At 39.3% G+C, this 24,588-nt stretch overlaps 2 protein-coding genes, 1 long non-coding RNA gene and 1 other non-coding gene across 5 annotated transcripts; 3 read left to right on the top strand and 1 right to left on the bottom strand.

Annotated features, from left to right (window-relative positions):
• The first annotated feature begins 554 nt into the window (after window positions 1-554).
• Window positions 555-627, top strand: Trnav-uac (transfer RNA valine (anticodon UAC)). Its single transcript has one exon. It is a non-coding gene; the product is annotated as a tRNA-Val (tRNA).
• A 2,604-nt stretch (window positions 628-3,231) lies between these two features.
• Window positions 3,232-19,464, top strand: LOC118280827 (serine protease snake-like). Its single transcript, XM_035601203.2, has 10 exons — window positions 3,232-3,369; window positions 9,376-9,492; window positions 12,780-12,867; window positions 13,462-13,572; window positions 14,360-14,424; window positions 16,335-16,495; window positions 17,428-17,622; window positions 17,989-18,178; window positions 18,447-18,613; window positions 19,271-19,464. Exons 2-10 carry the CDS (start codon window positions 9,435-9,437, stop codon window positions 19,442-19,444), a joined length of 1,209 nt encoding a protein of 402 aa, XP_035457096.1. The 5' UTR covers window positions 3,232-3,369; window positions 9,376-9,434; the 3' UTR covers window positions 19,445-19,464.
• On the top strand, window positions 14,571-16,182 carry LOC126911880 (uncharacterized). Of its 2 annotated transcripts, none has more exons than XR_007706385.1 (6): window positions 14,571-14,756; window positions 14,965-15,068; window positions 15,172-15,258; window positions 15,467-15,587; window positions 15,691-15,777; window positions 15,985-16,182. It is a non-coding gene; the product is annotated as an uncharacterized LOC126911880 (long non-coding RNA). The 2 variants fall into 2 exon arrangements; XR_007706384.1 differs by having other exon boundaries at window positions 14,861-15,068; window positions 15,985-16,181.
• An 886-nt stretch (window positions 19,465-20,350) lies between the features above and the next one.
• On the bottom strand, window positions 20,351-24,092 carry LOC118280828 (transmembrane protein 267). Its single transcript, XM_035601205.2, has 2 exons — window positions 23,582-24,092; window positions 20,351-22,671 (listed from the first exon to the last, which is right to left on the bottom strand). Exons 1-2 carry the CDS (start codon window positions 23,870-23,872, stop codon window positions 22,342-22,344), a joined length of 621 nt encoding a protein of 206 aa, XP_035457098.2. The 5' UTR covers window positions 23,873-24,092; the 3' UTR covers window positions 20,351-22,341.
• Between the last annotated feature and the right edge of the window lie 496 nt (window positions 24,093-24,588).

The following is a 24,588-nucleotide window of genomic DNA, read 5'->3' as shown; positions in this document are numbered from 1 at the left end:
TATTTACATATTTTTAAATAATTATAAAATGAAAAAGAAAATAATATGTTTTAGATAATTAAATAGGCATGCAAAATAATTATAATAGAAATTTATTAGTTACATATTAAAGAAATTAAATTTAATTTCGAATTTTATCTTCAATTGCGAAACAATAAAACTTGTATATTTTCCTTTAGCTATCCTTAAAACTTTAAAAAATAATTTCATGTCAAATTCTCTGTTGCTTTACTTAATGCGATATAGTTCTTAAATAAGTTTTTATACAACCTTATCCTACAGACAAACCTAAGATCAAATACGTTTTGCCAATATAAAGTTTAGCACAGCTGCGACACATATTTTAGTATAAAAACCCAATTTATAATCAAATAGACATTTTATGCGTATTTTTTATCAAAACTACGACACGTGAATGGCATAAATCATTAAAATCATGCGTAAAAATAACCAAAACAAATGACGCGTATCTGTGAGTGACGTCATTCGACGCCATGTTTATTTCATTGTAGCATGTTAGGTACAGATTCATAATTTCGTCTCATTGTTCAACTGGTTCCGTGGTGTAGTGGTTATCACATCTGCTTTACACGCAGAAGGCCGCCAGTTCGATCCTGGCCGGAATCATATCTTTTTGTATATTTTATTAACTTTTTTCAAACATTTCTTATGATTTTCTACAATTAAAAGTTGATTTTTTCCAAATAATTATCCTTATGAGACATTTCAAAACACAAATTTCGTTTATTTTAATAATTTCTTGTTAAATTTATTATGGTACTTACACTGCTTACATGCTTTTATGATAAAAGGGCCCTCAGTAAGTTAGGAATCACAATATAACAACTCGATAATATATTTATAGATGTTACAGTAAAACTGCAAATTATAATAAACTGTAAAATCTACTAGAAATATCAGAGGCGTAGCTAACACCGGTATGAACCCGTAACAATAGATAGAAACACGTGGAAGTCTTTGAAGGAGGCCTATATCGACAGACAAGCTGTCACACAAAAAATAATTCAGTTGCCTTAAAATTACAATGCATTTTAGAATGGATCAAGTCAATTTAGTTTAGAAATTAGGCATATATTAATGTATAATTGTAAGGAAGAAACAGCAATGAAGGGTATTTAATTTATTTATTTTTTAGCTAGCGCCGCATCAAAGTCAAAGTCAAAATTATTTATTTCAAATAGACCAGGAAGGCACGTTTGAACGTCAAAGCAAATATAATAATATTAATAACTTTTGTCTGTCGGTCGGTCCTCTTGTGAAGCTATTTGCTCGTTCCAAAGTGTAGATTCCTATGGAGAAGAACTAGCAAGAAACTCCATAGGTTATTCTTTTTCAATCAGATTCACAATACAATTCTTGGTTACATTGTTTCGATTGCTTCAATTATGTGAGAACAATGTAAAACTAATATTCAGTCAAAGTGAATGAAAAAGATAATAACCTTGACGACAACAAAATCTGTCGAATCAATTACATATATGGAGCCTCCGGGCACGGGCCAACGTTCTTAGGCAAAAAATCAGTCAAGTCAGTAAGAGTGTGATACTCAATCTCGTCTCACCCAAAGACGGGAGAAGTCGTTGGATGATTAACTACTATCTAAAAAAAAGTGCACCCAAACAATGTTTTATACGAGACCTCGCCAAGGCAGGCTACTCCACTGAGAAATATCTAGAACTTTAGATTTTTCTATCTAGACTAATAAAAAAATTGTAGTGCGTGTTTGTAATATTGATTTAACCACTTTTTACTACATGCATATGAGTAATAGATATACTATTCATACATATACCAAAATAATATTTTTTGTCTGTCTGTCTGTTTGTTGCGGCTTATCTCTGAAATGGCTGGACGCATTTTGATAGGACTTTTATTGGCAGGCAGCTGATATACTAAGGAGTAACTTAGGCTACTTTTATTTTAGAAAAAGACGTCCGTAATCGCTTCGTTTGCGTTTCCGTAGATAAAAAGTAGCCTATGTGTAATTCCAGACCACAATCTATCCCTGTTCCAAATTTCATCCCGATCCCTTCAGCCGTTTAGACGTTATTGAGTAACAAACATACAATTGAATTGTTTCTAAGTTTGCCAGCCACATAAACAGGAAAAACCAGTACTCGGAGATGATACTAGCTACATAGCATGAATAATTCATTGCTAAAGGATATTTCATATTGGTGCAATCAATACTTAGGTAGTACTTACTCTTTTTATTTAATAGGTTTTTTTTTTTGTAGGGGGAATATCATCCAATATCTTCTCCCGCCTTACGCGAGGCGAAACGGAGTGTCAGACTCTTGCTGTCTAAAAACCACCCCGTTCCTACTCCTGCCTTTCGAACCAGAGCCCCGGTAAACCCGCTAGGTAGTCCGCAGCTCCGGATCAGGCATCAGCCCTACTGGGCCCCATCTGTGGTGGTCTGATGGCTCTTTGAGGCGCGCGGAACGCGACGCGCACCGCTCATGTGGTCGGGTCGCGAGTTGAAACCCACCCTATTATTTTATTGAAATAAAAATATTTTAACTAGCTTCACTTGGGATAAAAAGTCTATCCTATCACCCAAAGTCAGCTTATACCTTGTCTGTATACCAAATTTCATTAAATTCTGCGTCCAGCCCTGGTTCAGGCTATGATGCGGAGCGAGAGGGACTGGGAAGCCTCCTCCTTCTGCTAAACGGTCATGCTAGCTAAGGAGGAGGCGGGGCGCGTGAGGCAATGTACTACTACTACCTCCTTGCATTCCAGCCGTCGCGAAGGACACTCCGGCCCGTCAAAGAGCCATCAGACCACCACAGATGGGGCCCAGAAGGGCTGATGCCTAGCGGGTTACCGGAGCTCCGGCTCGAAAAGCAGGAGTAGGAACGGGGTGGTTTTTAGTCAGTTAGAGTCTGACACTCCCTCTCACCTCGTCAAAGGATGATTTTCATCCCTAAAAAGAATCTAATTGTCAGACAAACGTCCAAACACACAAACTCTCATTTACAGTATCAGTTTGATAAAAATGAGCTTTCAATTAATTATTATGTTATCGGCTTACTCACTAAACTGTTTGACGAGGAACTCGACTAGTTTCAAGCCATGCTAGAGGCTCATATTCTTGAACAGCATTCCGCGACACACGACGCGGCGATTGATTAGTATGTCTCACAAAAGTTATAATAAAATTAAATGAGCTTTGAAACATCACCAATGTAAAAGCTACCTTACGATCTTAACATTAGCAGTGTTATGTCTTCAATCCGGTTTCGCGACAGACGGACCAGTCTACTCTGTTGTTTGTGAGCGACAAGACGTGTGGTTTAACAAAAAGCTATTTGTTTTTATTTTTAACGCATTTCGATAACATCGGTAAGTTGCTCTACCATTCTAATTATTATTGCAAGTGACTAGTAGACTGTAGGTGCGCCAAAAAAAGTGAATTCTTGTTTGTCCTGTTCCAGTGAGATTTTAGGTAAATCCTCTGTTTATGCTTCCTATTTTTCAAGGGGGCAAAATCATGCAATGACTTCCCTCACCTTAGGCGAGGCGAGATCCCTCTCGCCTCGCCTAGGGACTGACACTACCGTGTCAGTCTTTTACTGACTAAAAACCACCCTGTTTCTACTCCTGCTTTTCGAACCGGAGCTCTGGTAACCCATTACTCAGTTCTCCCCTATACACTCACCTAGGAACATACATATATTATATGCTAAGCGTCCTAGGTCCAGGAGTTTCAGCTATGTTTAGTGTTAATTACTAATAACGGGAGAGCTTTTATATTGATGGATTGATAAAGAGATTCCATCAATATAAATATCCTTTAAGAGCGGGAGAGCCATGCTTCCGCACGAAAGGGCTGGCTTGATCGGACTTATACCACGGCCTCACCGAAAACCAATGTGAAACAACGCTTGCTTTGTGTTTCGTTGTGTGAATGAGGTAGCTGGAAGCCTAATTAATCCCCGTCCCAAACTCTTAAATCCCCAATTCCCCAACAATCCTGAAATTCCATCAGGTGATCCGTCTGCTTATACCATAAAAGTACTCGTTAATTAGGCACTTTTATTAAACGAACACAACAATATAATTCTAGGTACTTACAACTATTTATTATTTTATAGTAGGTACTTATTACTAATATTACATATTATATAAAGGATTGTGACGTGTGTATATTTGTTACTCAACCACCTCAAAACGGCTGAAGGAGTCGGATTGAAATTTGGAACAGGCAGGGGTAGATTAGTTGATTATAGTAGTGGTCTGGAATAAGCCATAGGCTGTTTTTTATCCCATGGGAATGCAGGTGAAGCCGCGGGCAGGAGCTAAGATATTATAAGTACGGTTCCATTCAGTCATTCGGGGATAAACCTATTATAATATATTTTTGTAAACCTCAATGAATGAGTAAATAAACAGTTATGTTCGATGATTCACTATTGTTTATACAGTATGTCACTCATATTAACTTAAATGAAACTAAAAGTAGCACTCGTCCACAGTATCATAATACAACTAAATATTTCAACGAAAACCGAAAATAGTTTTCAAATAAATAATGAAATAGATCAAGTATCAAATTCTGTGAGATTAGCTCCATGTTCCTTGACAACAGAAGAGCTGTAAATTGTAATGTTGTAGGTTATCTAAGAATGTTACGGAGATGTGGCGCGGCTGTTGTAATGCCGTATTTGTAAAGAGTGTTCAAATTAGCTCAAACAGAAAATGTACTTTTTGGCTTTCCTACTAGGCCTATTTCGCAGATTTTTCGTATATTGTTAGCTAAGACGATCACAAATATGTGGTTTAAATTAAGTCATAAGAGGTTTCCCCATATAGTATAAGCGACTAACTACTTCCACGTGGTTTCACTCGCCTATTCACCGTAGCGTGATGTTTTATAGCCTATAACCTTCCTCGATAAATGGACTATCTAACACAAAAAATATTTTCCAATTCAGACCAGTACATAGTTCCGGAGATTAGTGCGTTCAAACAAACACTCTTCAGCTTTAGTAGGTAAGGTATAATAGTGAAATATGTAAAATAATAATATACTTAAAATGCATTATGATGATATAAATAAACCTATAAATTATATAAAACTTTCACTTGTTTATGTCAAATATTCTTCTCTTAGGTATATTTAAAAATAAATTTTCTGTTCGTTAGTCTCGCTAAAACTGGTACAAACGGCTGGACCGATTTGGTTTAATTTGGTCTTGAATTATTTGTGGAAGTCCAGGGAAGGTTAAAAGGTGAGAAAAAAAATATTGAGGCGGTTGAATCTAGGTGTGGCTAGAAACTAAATAACCTTTTTAAGAATTTAAAGGGTTAAGAATTTGGGGATTGGTAAGATTGGGGAGGATGTAAGTAGGCCTCCGGTAACCTGACTCATACAACAAAACAGAATGCAAGCGTTGTTTCACGTCGGTTTCCTGTGAAGCAGTGGTATCACGCCGGTAGAGCCGGCCCAGCAGTACCGAAACCGCGGGCTAAAGTTAGTTGACTGCACGGTTGACGCGATGGCTGGGCAACTGGCTACCGTGCAACGTGTAGCGGGTTCCCTTCCCGCACGGAAGAACTTTTTGTGTGATCTACAAATTGTTATATCGGGTCTGGGTGTCATGTGTATGTGAACTTGTATGTTTGTAAACGCACACACGACACAGGAGAAAATCCTAGTGTGGGGCAACGTTTTTTTTTTAAGAAAAATATTGTTATTATTATACAAATCCATTTCCATCTAGGAAGTCTTTGACTGCCAATAGAAAACTGTTGAAGCCAAATCCTCCGCTAACGTCGGTCACCGGTGACCACCACGGCGTTCAATGTGTTAATGTGTAACCTTCCTCAAACATAATTATTATTATACATTAAAATACTCGTAAAATAAATACTATTGACATGACATGATGGACGTAATTAAGAGCTCCATCGCTTTAATAATATTGTAGAAATACTTTGGATTTTATATTAACAACGATTTATTTTCTGTCAGTATTTTTTAATTATTAGATTTGATAAACGAGTTACCTTTATGGGTGATATCAAATTAATTATGTTATCACAAATTGAAATCGGTTTTCCTGTTAATAATTTTACATAAAAATTAATCAGGCTTTCGGAGTAATATAAAACAATATCTGGTTTTTGAGGAAATATATTTTTTTCATTACCTAACTGACGGATTAAATTGATTTTTCATTTCCATTCACCGTCATCATACCTATTGAAGAATCGGTTGCCAATATGTCATTCAAGGAGAATATAGACATTAGTTATTTAGTTCTTATTACGTCAAATGCTATTCTTTGTAATAGAATGTAACCAAATGGAAGGCCCTACGTATTTTCCATATTGCATACAGGAAAACTTTAATCTGGCTTATATATGTAGTACATACTATGTCACTACAAACAGTATAAAACAAAGTCGCTTTCTCTGTCCCTATGTCCCTTTGTATGCTTAAATCTTTAAAACTACGCAACGGATTTTGATGCGGTTTTTTTAATATATAGAGTGATTAAAGAGGAAGGTTTATATGTAAAAAATACATGCATAATATATCATTGCACCCATTCGAAGCTGGAGCGGGTCGCTAGTAATAAAGTAAGTAAGCTACTTTATGACATGACATTTTGTGTGAAGTTAGTTAGGGGGCTGGAGAGTGACATAGTTACATACTTTTTGTTTCATTCATGAATATGAACCTCTAGCGTGGCTTGAAACTAGTCGAGTTCATCGTCAAACAGTTATGTGAGTAAGCCGATAACATAATAATTAACAATAGGAGTTAATAATCTACAGTTCAGTACTCTGAATATGAATTTCCTTTCGTTTAAAGTAATCCAAATGAGAGTGCGTTCGGCGCTCTGATTGGCCGGCTCGAATAAACCCACCAATCAGAGCGCCGTACTAAGGGTGTTGCTCGCCACGCTCATTTGTTTAGGAATTTCATGAGGAAACTACGAATTCCTGGCAGTAAACTAAAGAATTGTGAAAGTTGTTGAATGCGGGTACCCGTATCATCACAGAATTTTAATAAGATACGGGTACTTCAGTTACAAATGTAGGTAGAGAACATATTATTATATTATCCTTAAACAAATTATTACATAATTATGTGAAACTAACTAATGCCCGTGGTTTCTCTCACATATGACTAATAAAAGTAGCCTAAGTTACTCCTTAGTACATCAGATACCTGCCAATAAAAGTCCCGTCAAAATCGGTCCAGCCATTTCAGAGATTAGCCAAAACAGACAGGAATTGTAAAAAATATTATTTTGGTGTATGTATCGTATGAATATTTATACTAGCTCTTGCCAGCTCTTCACCCGAGTTTCCGTGGGATAAAAGTATCCTATGTGAGGCTATGTGTTTGTTATTCCAGACAATAATTCCCTGTTCCAAATTTCATCCCGATCCCTTCAGCCGTTTTGACGTAATTGAGTAACAAACATACTCACAAACACATAAACTTACAAACTTTCGCATTTGTAATATTAGTAAGATGCATATAGTAAAAAGCGTTTATTTCAATATTGCAAATAGATCACGGATGAACTCGCAATAATTCATCCGTGAACTTAAAGTTCATCCGTGAACTCACAGTTCATCCGTGAACTCAAAGTTCATCCGTGAACTCACAGTTCATCTGTGAACTCGCAGTTCACGGATGTATCATGGCGCTTGCAACAGTACCGAAATATCGGAAACTTATAAATAAGTAAATATCGCATCTCAAGTTCTAATGATAGTGTTAGTGACCATGTCAGTTTAAAAACTTATATATAGATTCCAAAGCACTGTAAATACGTTGTAACTTTACTAGTACATTCTAGTTCCTAGGTACTAAGTAAGTGGTTTTAAAAAACTTGTTCAATAAACTTGAACTTGGATTAAGTTCAAAATGTAGGTTTATAAACAAAAGAATGCAGTCCAGTCAGTTAGGGCTTGTAGCTCGATACTAATGACAGATACATGAAAGTAAGAACATACGAGTAGGTACCGCAACCTTGAACTTTATTATTTTAGTAATAGGATTGTTAATTTATTGTCTTGGCTCGACCGGAGTGATACCACGGCCTCGCAGAAGACCGACGTGAAACAATTACTTGCGTTATGTTTCGTTGAGTGACGTTACCGGAGGCCCAATCCCTGATTCCCCAACAAGCCTTAAACACAAAATAATAAGTACAAGCCTTAAATTCCTAACCCTCAAAAGGCCGACAACGCACTTGTAACGCCTCTGGTGTTTTGGGTGTCCATGGGCAGCGGGGATTGCTTACAATCAGGTGATCCGTCTGCTCGTTTACTGGCTTATACCATAAAAAAGACAATTTACACTTTCCAACACGTAACGCTCTTTGAACTGTGTCCAAAATGAACGAAAGAAATGAAGATAAATAAATAGGTGTTGATATGAAATTAAAAATAAAACGTTATTTCAAGTAATTCTATTAGTAATTCAATAAAACCTACGGCCGAAGATTAAATGAAAATTCGGATTCGAGAACCGGAGTAGGTCCCCTGGTGTTGCCATGGACACCCGTCTATGGGTGGCGCTGATCGCTTACCATCAGGTAATCCGTAAGCTCGTTTGCCCCCTATCCCGTAAAGAAAAATTCGAAGAACGATAGGTTCACTTCTTGAGCAAAAATAAGGTAGACGTAGACCCCATTGCGGACCCAATTAATTAAATTCCACCACAAAAAACAATAACAAACGGTGACCTCTATTTACCCTTACGTCCACCAGTCATATATCACGTCACATAGAAATCTGATCACATTTTGAAACGTTTTATGAATTAGAACCAGTTTGCTTTTCGGAACGGGTTTTTTAACGTTTCAGACAATCGATTGTCAGTAGGTAACTTCCTTGTATATTTAATATTTTACTAGTTATTGCTTTGCCTCGTAATTCGGCTCAAGATATTTATGTAGTGTGGGAGAGCCAAGCATGACTTGCTTCGACACGAATGGGCCGGCTCGACGGGAATGATACCACGGCCTCACAGTAAACCAACGTGAAATAACGCTCGCGTTGTGTGAGTGATATTACCGGAGGCCCGATTATCCCTCTTACCAATTCCCGATTCCCCAACTAGTGATCTGTCTGATAGTCTGTCAGTAAGAGTCTGACTCTCCCTCTCGCCTCACCCAAGATGGGAGAAAGCATTGGATAAAAATCCCAAAGAACAACAGTAGGACAGAAAGCCCGCCAGACACGATCACCTCGCCTGGTCGTAGGATCCTTCTTTTCTTAGGGAACTTTACTCTCTGTTCCCTAACATTAACATTCATTAATCATTGCCGAATTTCGAGAAACATTTGCTCACAATAAAAAGCAGTTTTATTTACTTTACAGATCCTAAGTAAATAGTATGGTGCTCTGCCTACCTTAAACCAAAGAAGTATCTAAACAAAATGAAACCAATCGTTTTCTGGTTATTCACCTTTGTGGCGATCGTTAGAGGTCAAAGAGGTAAGTTGGTTTATAAAGGTAAGCGTCCACAGGCCCGCATCGTACACATCGCACGCATCGCACGCATTCCGTATGACGTCATCAGTACGCATCGCATGTAGGCATTGCCGATGATGCGGTCCGTACGATGCGGATCAGTGGACGCAGTTGTATGAGTTTCTTTACAAGACAAACTAAAATCCATTGCGTGCGATGCGTACGATGCGGGCCTGTGGACGCTTACCTTAATATAACATTACTTTTATTATATAGAGGGTTAAACCTTACAATCACTAGAAAATCTTTCACTATTCACAGGTTCCAACTATTGGCAACACAAAAAGTTGCCGTTACTTATTGACATTCTTTCACAGTATAACTCTACTCCTATACACTCTAGTACTCAACTTGGAATGTTTTCCCTCGATAAGTGGATTAGTAGCATAGATTTGTCCCATATAATCAGTGATAAAATTCCTAGTATATCTAAAGCTAAACGTCATTACAGTATTATACATCTAAAACAATTATGTACTTCATATATACAAGAACAGTATCCAGATTATCATACAATTTTTACTGACGGTTCCAAAGATAAAGATTTGGGAGGCGCAGCCTTTTTGGATCCGATTCTAATAAGTCATATGAAGATTAAGATTGATTCAGATATTTCTATTATGCATATTGAACTGATTGCTATATTGGAAGCCTTATCCTATATTCTATCAGTCAGCGGTGATAAATTTGTGATTCTGACAGACTCCAAAAGTTCGCTGCAACATTTGGCTCGAAACACTTCTCACATGCGAGGTATTCCGACAGCCTACGCCATATATGAATTAATCTTAAAACTTCAATCTAATTCCAAAATGGTACGTCTCCAATGGATTCCGTCACATGTTCAATATGAAGAAAATGATGTGGTAGATATGCTCGCCAAACAAGCGTGTGTTGATGGTGTTCCCATGAATATTACCCCACTGTTTTCGGACTATTTTGGAAGAGCAAAAAATAAGTGTTTCGATCTTTGGCAGGAGTATTTTGATGAAAGATCAAAAGAAAAGGGGATCTGGTATCGAACTATACAGCCAGAGATTTCTCGGGTTCCGTGGATTGACTGCGATCTTAACCTTTAACGTCACGGGCGGGGTCTGAGGAGACCCCACGCGCTGTTTTTTAACGATAATTTTTGAAATTGTCTAGTTACGATCGCGTGTTTCCGGCTAATCTCAGTGTGACGTGAAACCTATCGGCGAGTGGACGTACGTCGCTCTTGTGCTAAGGTAAGTTACATTTTTGCTTACGTGGGGATACCTGCAGACCCCACCCGTGATTTAACGTAGTTACTTTTTTCACCTTAGTTATTTTTTTATTTGTTTGCTTTTCAGAATTGGTGTTGATAAAAGGAAAAATGAGTCGCCGACTAACTGAATATTAAATTGATCACATCATACATAATTTTAGTGACTCGGAAAGCGAAGGCATAGCAGACACGCCTCAAGAGAATATTTTAGAAGAAGTGGGTGATATAAGTGATTGTTAATCTATACATAGCGAACATAATTCAGCGTCTGATCTAAAAATAAAAAAAGCACTACTGTATGTAAGTCTTGCAAAAAAAAAATTGCAAGCCACATTCAACAGCAATTACCTATCGTTTACCATGCCAACCCAAAGAATGATTTTCAACGTTAGTTTAGGTTAGTACATTACAAGGCTTGTCATTTTTTTATTTATAATGTTTATTGTTATTTTTTCTTCTAATTACTTGTTTTTGATTCATATTCTATTAGGAAAATTTAGTTAAGTTAGTCTGAAGTTGACTCTTTTGTTAAATTGTATTACATTAAACATGCGCTAGAAAATTATATCTAAAAGACTGTTAATTTGATAAAAATATTCCTTACTCTCTAAAGATTGATTGTTTTATGTTTAATAAATACTTTTAATAAATATTATAATGTCTTTTATTATAATCTAAAACAAATTTCAATAAATATTTAAAAAATCGGAAAATATATGTGAATTTATATTGGGGATACTTCTGGACCCCACGCGTGACGTTACGTTATCCTAAACAACGCGTGTACTTAAAGGTTAATTAAAATTTAATGACTATCGCCTTAAGACTCCGTTCCGGACATATTCCATCAAATAAGTTTAATTATTTAATGAAAAAAGTTCCGTCACCATGCTGTGATTCATGTGGAGTGGTTGATGATGTCCTTCATATTTTGATGGAATGTGCCCGGAATGAAAATACTAGGGTTAGTATTTTTGGTCCGCAAAGAGTGAATGACATTGGCCTTTGTAACTCCATGCTTGCTTTTCCAGTGTCCGATAAAGCACAACACTTGTACAAATTAGTGATAAGTAGATCGTAAGCTAGTAATAAGTAACCAAACTTTGTTTTTCCTGCACTGGGCGATATGGTCGCCAAGCTACAAAGCCCTTTAAATAAATAAAAAAAATAAATATATAGAGGGTTAGAGGAGAGCTGCGCATAAAATTTTACACCCAGAGTCGTATCTATTATGAATTATCCCTTTTTTATTTTTGAGGGGGGAAAATCATCCAATGACTTTTCTCGCCTTGGTCGAGGCGAGAGGGAGTGTCAGACTCTTACTGACTAAAAACCACCCCGTTCCTACTCCTGCTTTTCGAGCCGGAGCCCCAGTAAACCCGCTAGGTAGTCCACAGCTCCGGATCAGGCATCAGCCCTACTGGGCCCCATCTGTGGTGGTCTGATGGCTCTTAGAGGAGCGCGCAGAACGCGACGCGCCGCACGCACGGGTCTGGTTCTGGTCGGGCGGCGAACTACCCTTGCTCGCCGTCCGCAGACCCACACTTACGGTGGCCGGAGATCGTCGCGCGATCCCCGACGCCCGGAGTGTCTCTCGCGACGACTGGGGCGTGAGGAGGTTTGTTCTCTCACGCGCCCCGCCTCCTCTTTAGCTAGCATGACTGCTTCGCAGAAGGAGGAGACGGCATCCCAGCCCCCTCGCTCCGCACCATGGCTTGTACCAATGCCGGACGCGAGAGGTCGCCGTCGCCGACTACATCCCTGAGGACACGGCGGTGCTCAGCCCATGCAGGGCACACCGCCACCGTATGTTCCACTGTGTCCTCCGGACGGTCCTCGCAGTGATGACACCCGTGCGTTTCCTCCCGTCCAATCAGAAACAAGAACCTACCGAAACTATGAATTATCCCTAAGAGTACCTTTCCAAGTGTGCAAAAGAACCCTTAAATGATATTAATGAGATGTGATAATATCAATACTAATTACATTTTTTTTCATATTATAGAAGGAGAATCCTGTATCGACCAGTATGCCAACACTATCGGCAGGTGCACAGTGGTAGACCAATGCCAGTCGGCTAAGCGGGACTTTCAGTAAGGTTTTTACTTTTAAATATACCTAATTCCACCAGAAACAGAAAATGTGACAGTAGAGTATAAATACTTTATTGTCACCACCGCTTCTCTTCCTGCAGGTGTGCAATACCCGGCTGTATTTGGCTGAAATAACAATTTGTGCATAACACAGAGTTACACCGTGCCGGAATCGTACCCGGTTCACATTGCACGGCAGCCAGTTGCCTAGCCACTATGCCAACCGTGCAGTCGGATGTAAATTATCATTTTAATTAACAAACAAAACGTCTAATATCGCAGGAGTCGGTTAAAAACGCCGATAGAAGAGCAGACGGATCACCTGATGGTAAGCAATCGCCGCCGCCCATAGAAACTTGAAACACCAGAGGCGTTACAAGTGCGTTGCCGGCCTTTTGGGGGTTAGGAATTTTAGGATTGTTGGGGAATCGGGGATTGGTAAGAAGAAGAGGAAAGGGGGCAATTGGGCATCCGGTAACCTCACTCACACAACGCAAGCGTTGTTTCACGTCTGTCGTGGTATTACTCCGGTCGAGCCGGCCCATCCGTGAAGCGTGGCTCTCTCACACTTAGAGTTCTGGATTTATGTTTCAGGTTGAACGGTATACGCCCTACCTTCTGCTCGTATACTACGTTCGGTGCCGCGACAGTGTGCTGTCGTGATGGCAGCAACATTCTGCAGACACCCTCCACAAGAATTGGGGAGTAAGTACCTTATTTGCCAAGGGGAAAATCACTCAATCAATCTCCCAGTTGTGGAGTCTCTTTGTGCCTTAAGGCTTAAGTCATTCTGTCTCCTGCATTAAATTCACCGAGGGAAGTGGAAACTATCGTTTTCTTTTTCTTCTCCTCTAATAACATCTTCTGATTTGTTTCGTTGCGGGATCCAAGACAGTCATTCATTTCCCTGGGACGTGCCGGACTTCAGTGTTCCTGTGTTTTCATGTTTGTATCTACTGTAGATCCTGGCTTACAGGAGTTGCAGCGGTATGGGAGGTTGTGGCGGGCTTGTCCCATAAAAAAAAGGGGAAAATCATCCGCTGACTTCTCCCGCCTTGGGCGAGGCGAGATGGAGTGTCAGATACGGGTCTGGTTCTGGTCGATGGGCGAGCTACCCTTGCTCGCCTTCCGCAGACCCGCACTTACGGCCTGAGATCGTCACGCGATCCCTGACGCCTCTCGCGATAGCTGTCGCGTAAGAAGGTTCGTTCCTCCTTAGCTAGCATAACTGCTTCGCAGAAGGAGGACACGGCATCCCATCCCCATGTTCCCTGTAGGCTATATATATCCTGGATGTCTTCAAGACCCCAGTGAATAGGTTGCTTATGTAGGCGTGCTCCATTGCAAGCCACATCGTGTACCACCAGACGAGAAAGTGGCCCATAGCGAACAATCAAACAAAAAAATCTTGGATGACTCCTTGTTACTATTACATCTCCATTCAAAGGTTGTCTATCAGAAAAAGATAATTATTATTAACTGTTTTTTACAGTCAACGGCCTATATGGGGTAATGCTGATGGAGGAACCAGCTACGGAAGAAGAGTGAGCGAAAGAAGTAAGTTTACACGTACTTAGGTATCGTCATGAGCTAATGTCCACATGTAAACAGCAGCTCATGTAAAGAGATTGTCCAGTCAACTGATGGTAGCGGTGTCTGTCCAGGCGACACACGTACTTAGGTATAGTCATGAGCTAATGTTCACATGTAAAGAGCAGCGCATGTAAAGAGATTGTCCAGTCAACTGATGGTAGCTGTGACTGTCCAGGCGACACACGTACTTAGGTATCGTCATGAGCTAATGTTCACATGTAAACAGCAGCTCATGTAAAGAGATTGTCCAGTCAACTGATGGTAGCGGTGACTGTCCAGGCGACACACGTACTTAGGTATCGTCATGTGCTAATGTTCACATGTAAACAGCAGCTCATGTAAAGAGATTGTCCAGTCAACTGATGGTAGCTGTGACTGTCCAGGCGACACACGTACTTAGGTATCGTCATGAGCTAATGTTCACATGTAAACAGCAGCTCATGTAAAGAGATTGTCCAGTCAACTGATTGTAGCGGTGACTGTCCAGGCGACACACGTACTTAGGTATCGTCATGAGCTAATGTTCACATGTAAACAGCAGCTCATGTAAAGAGATTGTCCAGTCAACTGATGGTAGCGGTGACTGTCCAGGCGACACACGTACTTAGGTATCGTCATGAGCTAATGTTTACATGTAAACAGCAGCTCATGAAAGAGATTGTCCAGTCAACTGATGGCAGCGGTGACTGTCCAGGCGACACACGTACTTAGGTATCGTCATGAGCTAATGTTCACATGTAAACAGCAGCTCGTGTAAAGAGATTGTCCAGTCAACTGATGGTAGCGGTGACTGTCCAGGTGACACACGTACTTAGGTATCGTCATGAGCTAATGTTCACATAGAAACAGCAGCTCATGTAAAGAGATTGTCCAGTCAACTGATGGTAGCTGTGACTGTCCAGGCGACACACGTACTTAGGTATCGTCATGAGCTAATGTTCACATGTAAACAGCAGCTCATCTAAAGAGATTGTCCAGTCAACTGATAGTAGCGGTGACTGTCCAGGCGACACACGTACTTAGGTATCGTCATGAGCTAATGTTCACATGTAAACAGCAGCTCATGTAAAGAGATTGTCCAGTCAACTGATGGTAGCGGTGACTGTCCAGGCGACACACGTACTTAGGTATCGTCATGAGCTAATGTTTACATGTAAACAGCAGCTCATGAAAGAGATTGTCCAGTCAACTGATGGCAGCGGTGACTGTCCAGGCGACACACGTACTTAGGTATCGTCATGAGCTAATGTTCACATGTAAACAGCAGCTCGTGTAAAGAGATTGTCCAGTCAACTGATGGTAGCGGTGACTGTCCAGGTGACACACGTACTTAGGTATCGTCATGAGCTAATGTTCACATAGAAACAGCAGCTCATGTAAAGAGATTGTCCAGTCAACTGATGGTAGCGGTGACTGTCCAGGCGACACACGTACTTAGGTATCGTCATGAGCTAATGTTTACATGTAAACAGCAGCTCATGAAAGAGATTGTCCAGTCAACTGATGGCAGCGGTGACTGTCCAGGCGACACACGTACTTAGGTATCGTCATGAGCTAATGTTCACATGTAAACAGCAGCTCGTGTAAAGAGATTGTCCAGTCAACTGATGGTAGCGGTGACTGTCCAGGTGACACACGTACTTAGGTATCGTCATGAGCTAATGTTCACATAGAAACAGCAGCTCATGTAAAGAGATTGTCCAGTCAACTGATGGTAGCGGTGACTGTCCAGGCGACACACGTACTTAGGTATCGTCATGAGCTAATGTTCACATGTAAACAGCAGCTCATGTAAAGAGATTGTCATGAGGCTTATATTTAGCAGCAGTGGACCCCTATAAGCAGATGATAATGAGGCTCTTGATTATTTTCAGAATGCGAAGAGTACAGCAAAGCAGTCGTAGAAAAGGTCCCCTATATTCCATTGATTCCCAACCCTGAGCCATTCACAGTGTCTGCAGCAAAATGTGATTACACTGGTGTGGAACTTATAGTCGGAGGGGAAAACGCAAACCCTGGAGAATTCCCGCACATGGTGAGTACATATTAAAGGAAATGATGCATAGGCTCTTAGAATTAAAATCCCCTGAAATGGTCATCTGAAAATGGCAATGAGTCAATCACATTTGTCGGAGAACCGATGACTGTTGGGGTAGACCTGTGGGGTAGATGGTACACATTTTCTTGAGTGGAGACTTCGTTTAGGTCAAAGTTAAAGTCAAAGTCAAAATTATTTATTTCAAATAGACCAGGAAGGCGCTTTTGAACGTCAAAGCAAATATAATAATATTAATAACGTCTGTCTGTCGGTCAGTCCTCTAGTGAAGCTATTTGCTCGTTCCAAAGTGTAGATTCCTATGGAGAAGAACGAGCAAGAAACTCCATAGGTTACTCTTTTTCAATCAGATTAACAATACAATTCTTGGTTACATTGTTTCGATTGCTGGTAAACTTAGTATCTTAACTAAAAATCACGGAGTAAAGCCCTACTAGTTTCGAGTCACAAAGAGACTCTTCACCACAAGCAGCGTGCGCAGACGCGGTGGCGGTGACGTCGCGCAGCCTACTCTTAAACTTAATATCTATAGGACCTTCCGTAGTCGATATCTGCTATGTGGAAGTAGTTTTTTTATGAAACAAGCCGGTAATCGAGCAGACGTATTACCTGATGGTAAGCAATCGCCGCCGCCCATGGACACTTGAAACACCAGAGGCGTTACAAGTGCGTTGCCGGCTTTTTGGGAGTTAGGAATTTAAGGGTTGTTGTTCGGGAATCGGGGATGGGGAAGATTGGGAAGGAGGGAATTGGTTGGATGAAAAGAGCTGACAAGCTCAGTGCTGTGCTATTAGAAGAGAACGAGGTATGAGCTAACTTGAGTTATAGAATACTTTTTATCTCGCAGGAACGCGGGCGTAACCAGGCAGAAGCTACTTTAAAATCAATTTTCTAACCTATTTTTTTTCCAGGCAGCAGTGGGCTGGGCGACTTTCGAAGGTACCTACAAGTTCAGCTGCGGGGGCAGTCTGATTAGTCCACGTTTTGTGGTCACAGCCGGGCATTGTATCAGGGACCCCAGTGCTCAAAACCCTGAGCCGGTGATAGTGAGGCTCGGAGACCAGAACATTGATAGCAATGTCTACGATGGAGCTAACCCTATTGATGTGAGTTGAACATTCTGCATTTGTTTTTTTATGGAATAGGGGGCAAATGGGCGGACGGATCACCTGATGGTAAGCTGTTAGCGTCGCAATACCAGAGGAGTCACAGGTCTGTTGCTGGCCTTTACAATTCATTGTTAAGGAGTTCTTGATTTCCTTGTCAAGAAAAGACAATAATCTACTCCTGTTCCAAATTTCGTCTCAATCTCTTCAGCTGTTTTGACGTGATTGAGTAACAAACTTACTTACAAACTCCCGCTTTTAAGTTATTAGTAACATTCATTTCATTAGAGACGAACAAAAAACTCCAAAGCTTTTACTGCCATCTATATTTTGATTCTAACAACATACAACTTATTTTCTCTCCAGGTAGCCATTCGCAGAATCCACAAGCACCCTGACTACCGTCCTCCGAAGGTCTACAACGATATAGCATTACTGGAGCTGGTGTCTGATGTGAAGTTCAGGACAGAAATCAGACCAGCTTGCTTGTGGTTCCAGCAAGATCTGAGAGGGCACGAGAAAGTCATTGCTACTGGATGGGGAGTTGTAGATACACGTAAGTTTAGTTTTAATGAGTAGTTTGCTTTTATGGTCAACAGATGGCGCTTATACACATTTTAATTAATCAAATAAATTAATTTATTAATCATGGGCGGCGCTGATGGCTTACTATCAGGTGACACGTTTGCTCCTTTGCCACCTATTGCATAAAAAACTGAGCTGACACTCTCTCTCGCCTCACCCAAGGCGGGAAAAGTCATTGGATGATTTCCCCCCTCAAAAAAAAGACCTTAGTTATAAAACCTTCTCTCTCCTCGTTCCAGGAACCAAGCAGAGTGCAAAGGAATTACAGAAGGTATCCCTCTCAGTCCTCGACGAAGGCTTCTGCAATGAGACCCTGAAGTTCTTCTTCAACCGCAACTGGCCTGACGGGTTCCAGCCTACTCAGATGTGTGCTGGTGAACTCAGTGGGGGGAAGGATACTTGTCAGGTTTGTATGAAACCGTCAGAGGACATTTCATTACCAGTCAACACCGTTACTCTTCAAAGGGTGTCGGTAAAGGGATTTATATAGGTACATTTGACCCTCCAAGTGTGGGAGAGTCATGCTTCGGCACTGCTGGGTCGGCTCGACCGGAGTGATACCACGGCCGAGCAGAAAACCAACGTGAAAATTTCTAAGCAAGATGCAAGCATTTGTCATTTGTAGATTTGTAAAAATAGAAACTCTTGCGTTGTGTGAGTGGAGTTACCGGAGACCCAATTACTCCCCTTCCCAATCTTCCCAATCCCCGATACCCCAACAGTCCTTAAATTCCTAACCCCCAAAAACATAAATACAACACGCCGGCAGCGCACTACAAGTGCGCTGCGGCGTGCTCTTCTGTTGTTTCTAGTATCCATGCGGCGGTGGCGATTTCTTACCATCAGGGGCCTTAGTCTGCTATTACAATTGTGTCAGAATGGTCGATCACTGAGCAGTGCGAGAGGGACGGAGCTATGTAGGTTATATAGCTCCGTCCCTCTCGCACTGCTCAGTGATCGACCATTCTGACACAATTGTAATAGCAGATAAGGCCCCCAGGTGATACGTCTGCTCGTTTACCGGCTTATACCATAAAAAAGTCATATCTATGTCATGTTCCAGGGTGACTCCGGCTCTCCTCTCCAAGTAGTATCGAAGGACAACTCCTGTATCTTCCACGTGGTGGGAGTGACGTCATTCGGTCGGAACTGTGCCGACAAGGGCCGACCTGCTGTGTACACCAGGATCGCTAGCTATGTCGACTGGATTGAGAGCGTTGTGTGGCCCGGAGAATAGAATAAATGAATAAAAAAATGTGTGTATTATTTTTTGTCAACATCATCATCATCATAATCAGCCGAGAGATGTCCAGTTGTCCACTGCTGGACAAAGGCGAAGAACGACAAGCCGCCACCTACATCCATTATATACATACCTACGATATTAATATTAGAACTTAAGACGGGACATTTACAATGTTTATTTATGTCTTTATGTAATAGTTAGGTTGCTTATGGGCAGACGTGCTCCACCGTAGGCCGCATCATCACTTACCATCAGGCGAGATAGCGGCCAAACATCGGCCCATTTAACATAAAAAAAAATGTCGATGACTTTTCGATATTACGGCACTGTTGCAAGCGCCATTATCACGGATAAACTGAAATATCGGAAACTCATAGACATAAATAAACATGGTAAATATCCCGTCTTAAGTTCTAATATTAGTGTTAGTGGCCATGTCAAATTAAAAAACTTATATCTTACGATTTTTTGTCCATGATGCAAGTACAAAGTTCATGGGCGGCACTGTTCGCTTACCATCAGGTGATCCGTCTGCTCGTTTGCCCCCTATTCCATAAAAAAAAAACAAAGAGGAGATGCCATAATGTGATTGTATGAGTTTGCTTTATGTTGAATGAGATAATAACGAGAACGCGTTCGGCGCTTACCGACCAATCTGACTGCTAACTCCAGAACGCACGAACCGATTTCCACGGTTTTACGTTCGTTCGAAAGATCTCGGGCTCCGTGAGGTTTACCTATAGCAAAGAAATTTCAGGAAAAATTCAAGCATAGCAACTTCCATCCAAATAATTCAAGACCAAAATTAGCGAGACTAACGAACAGCAAGTGTGTATAAAGATTTAACAAACTGGAAAAGCTTATTTTGAAATTATTAAAAAAAAGAGACCACTGACATCAGTTCAACGATTTATTTATGTACAATATGCATGTGTTATATACAATAGTTACATAATATTAAATAGTAATAAAAAATACAAAAATAAAAACGGTTACATTTAGGTCCCAAGTTCCTACTTAATAAATGCTCAGATATTAGTGAAAATGAATCGTTTTAGTACAAATTTTAAAATAAATGAGACAGTCACTTATGGAAGTTACCATAGATTTGTCACAAAATACAATTAGGAATAAATTAATAATTTAGGAATACTCAATTTGTACTCAAATATATTCATTTTCTTCAGAATAGGTCCTTATTTTACAAGATAAATACGAAGTGATATTCATTTTACGGAAATCTCATAGGTAACAGGTGTTTAATTTTACACACATTTCAGATTTTAGGCGCAATTTGTCATAAAAGATACAATACAGATAAGAAATAATTGCGATTGGCGGGAATTCAAATGTCACTGTCACTTTGCAATTTCTATTAACTTACCTAAACTTTATTTATTCTATTATTTGGATATTTCAAAAGAATTAATATTGGTATTGGTAGAAAAAACTAAAACAATTCCTTTTTAAGTTCTAATGTAAGTATCACAACAATATTACAACTTGTTGAGCCATTAAAATATGTTTCCACAGGTCCGCATCGCACGCACCGAACGCAACGTATTTTAGTTTGTCTTGTATAGAAACTCATACAACTGCGTCCACTGATCCGCATCGTACGGACCGCATCATCGGCACTACGTGCGATGCGTACACTGACATGATACAGAATGCGTACGATGCGTACGGTACGATACAAACGTGCGAACTGCACTAATTAAATTTTTATAAAACTCTCGCTCACACCTATGCGATCACATATATACGGCTTTATCACATTCATTTGATGTGACAGTTTGCACGTTTGTATTCCGTGTATAATTTGATTTTTATACCTATAGCCCAACCATAGAAAAATTTAATTATTAGACATTTATGCACCAATTTAAATCACATGGAAAACAGGGCTGACCATCCTTACATTGGTAATGCAAGAATTCGGTCATTAATTGGAATATAAAGATGTTTTTCGTATCGTACATTTTCAACACTTTTTTTACTTTTCTTTTAACAAAAGCCGTCAGTTATCAATGTCAGGAGAGTCAACCCTAAACTTTAACACACATTAATCAAAGCCCTACAATTTAAAATATTGCATTAATTATATTTTAAATTATTCAATCTCAATAAAATTATAATAATAAAACATTTTTATATTGACTAATTAGATTTAAATATTGCAAATGCTACATCTGATTGTGAGATCTTGGGTTCAAAACCCAGGTTTGGCAATAAAATTCAAATTAAATTACTTATAGAATTTTCTAGTATTTATCATTAAGTTTCCCAATCACATTTCTTTTTATTTAATATTATAATTTATATACATTTTCAGTCTCAGTCATACACAAAATATAAAAAGATACGGACTGCTGTCAGTCTCCAATTACGATATAACTCGATCGCTAAGTCAGCATATAATTAAGAATATTATGAATAGATTTTCATCGCCGATTTACCCGCATCTGACGCATCGCACGCAACGGATTTTAGTTTGTCTTGTATAGAAACTCATACAACTGCGTCCACTGATCCGCATCGTACGGACCGCTCATCGGCAATGCCTACATGCGATGCGTACCGATGACGTCATACGGAATGCCGATGCCAAAAATTCGAGTGAAAGTGGCATCGGCAATCCGATTGCTAATACTCGCGTCGGTAATCCGAACGCTGCCGATACAGTGGACGCAGTCAATCCGTTTGATGCGTTCCGTCCGATGCGTACGATGCGTACGATGCGGACCTGTAGACGCTTACAATAATTAGTGACCGCATCATATTGTTATCTATATCGAGACTGACAGAAAAAACTTTATAAAAGATCATTCACTGAAAAATCGTCTAATACTTACTTAAATCAATTTGACTAAACAAAAAATTAAAAATCATACAGTAAAAGTGCTTTCTAAAGTAGGATAATTAAAATAGCGCTTATATCTTTTAAACAACATTGCACTGACATGCGGGAAAGTGCCTAGTATGAAATAGTACAGCCGTTTGTCAATAGGTGGCGTTGATCCCAAAGGGTAAAGCCAAATGCCTCGTCGTGTTCCATCGCGTAAATGATGAGTAATATATGCTATTACAATCATGAAACTAAACATGTATACTTCTATTCTCTTCTTTATGTAGCTGTAGAAGAGTAGTAAAGCAGTGAGGGCGAGCCAAAACGTCGTGCAGTGGAATATTCCTCGGTGTTTCAGGTTGACCATATCCTGAAAAACGAAAAAAATATATATATTAAGCTACTTCCGTGCGTTGTCACCCGGTCTGCTCGACTTCTATTGATCGTAGCGTAATGTTTTCTAGCCTATAACCTTCCTCGATCAATGCACTATCCAACACAAAAAGAAATATTCAAATTTGATCAGTAGTTTTGGAGATTAGCGGGTTCAAACAAACAAACAAACTCTTCAGCTTTATATATTAGTAAAGATTTCACATCACATCACATCAACAGCCTAAAAGTAGCCACTGTTACTAAACAAGCTTGTGACTCATCTTAGATGAAAGGAATGTTGAAATGTTATGTAATAAAAACTCAGTTGTAATAATTATTACAACTGAGTTTTTATTACATAACATTTAAAAGCTATGTTAAAAAGTAATTACTTTTTAACATAGTTTTTAATTATTGCAGTGGCCATTGCAGTAAAGTGTCACATCATCACATCAACAGCCTATAAGTGGCCACTGCTGACCAAGAGTCTCTTCTCACACGGAGAAGGTTTGAGCATTAATCACACTTGCTCAATGCGGGTTGGCAATTTCAAACTTATAATAATTAGAAATTGTAAGCCCAGGTTTCATGATATTTTCCCTCACTGATTGTCAATGGTATCTAAATAATCTTACAAAGTACATGTCACTCGGGAAAAGTCACATTGGTTGTCAGTAGGTCTGAAGCTTACATGTACCTAAGTAGTCTGCACATTCACACCCAGGAATGACAATAAGAGGGTCACAAAAAAACTTAGACCAGGAATCAAACCCACTACTGCACAGTAATGTCCGACTTTAATTTTTATCATTAGTTATGGGGCATAGAAATTTAAAAGAAAATTAATTGAAATAAGGCAACATACAACTCTTTTTAATAAAAAAAATGTAGGTAGAAATACAAACCTTCAAAAAAATCGATTTAGCGACGAAAACATGATCAATATCGATTATGGACGAGAAAAATGTGCATAGAACTATATGTAGCGTCCCATCGTACTCCAGCGAGGAATAATTATTATCAATACTGAAGAAAACTATTGATGAGAAGAATCCCAAGCTTCCATGCACTAAAACGTCACAAATGGCTCGAAACAGCAAGGAGTTCGAATACCTAGACCGAAACACTATGACATCGCCGAAATAGGCTGTAAACAACAACACCGCAGTCGCCGCAAATCTTAAAACTCTCAACATTTTCTCTATTATCACTTCACAGGTAATTAGGTTATATTTTTGTTATTTATCGCGGTTTATTTTTGTTTTAGACTATTTTATTAAACTGTATACATGGTTATATGGCGTTTATTTGATTTTTAATTGATTTATTGTAATTCTATTTATAAAGACAACAGTTCACTTGAGTATTATAAGACATTGTATTGGAATATTTGTAATGTTTTCATTCGTTACCATCAGACCAGCTGACCGTTGACTTTGGTTGACTCGTTCGGAAAGCTAATTATATGTTTGATGTTTGATTAAATTATTAAAGTGTATGTTATATTAAAATTATTATTTAAAAGTAAATAAAATAATAAATATGTAATGTAGAAGTATTTTCATATTAATTTACGCTAATCTATTAGATTGTTTTGAAAACACTTTTCTTAAAGCTCTTTTATTTCAGAACGTTCGCACAGTTCACTGACATTAGCTGTCAAGTTGTCGTCTTTTCAAAATGCTAGATTGAGGCGCGGGAAATTACTTGGACAGCCAAGTTAAAACATTTTCCTATTATCTTAAAGCTGTCTTTGAAAAAGTTTCATAAATAAAATGAAACTTTTAACTATCTCAAATTCTAAATGAACAATTTCTAAACTTTATTTCATTTTCTTTGCGTGTTTACTTGTCTCGGAAATAAATGATCTCATTTTATTATGATGACATATTTTTATCACAGACTATTTCCT

Source organism: Spodoptera frugiperda, chromosome 19 (genome assembly GCF_023101765.2).
Source record: "Spodoptera frugiperda isolate SF20-4 chromosome 19, AGI-APGP_CSIRO_Sfru_2.0, whole genome shotgun sequence".
In the NCBI taxonomy this organism is placed as follows: domain Eukaryota; kingdom Metazoa; phylum Arthropoda; class Insecta; order Lepidoptera; family Noctuidae; genus Spodoptera; species Spodoptera frugiperda.
This window is presented reverse-complemented; position numbering and strand designations above follow the sequence as displayed.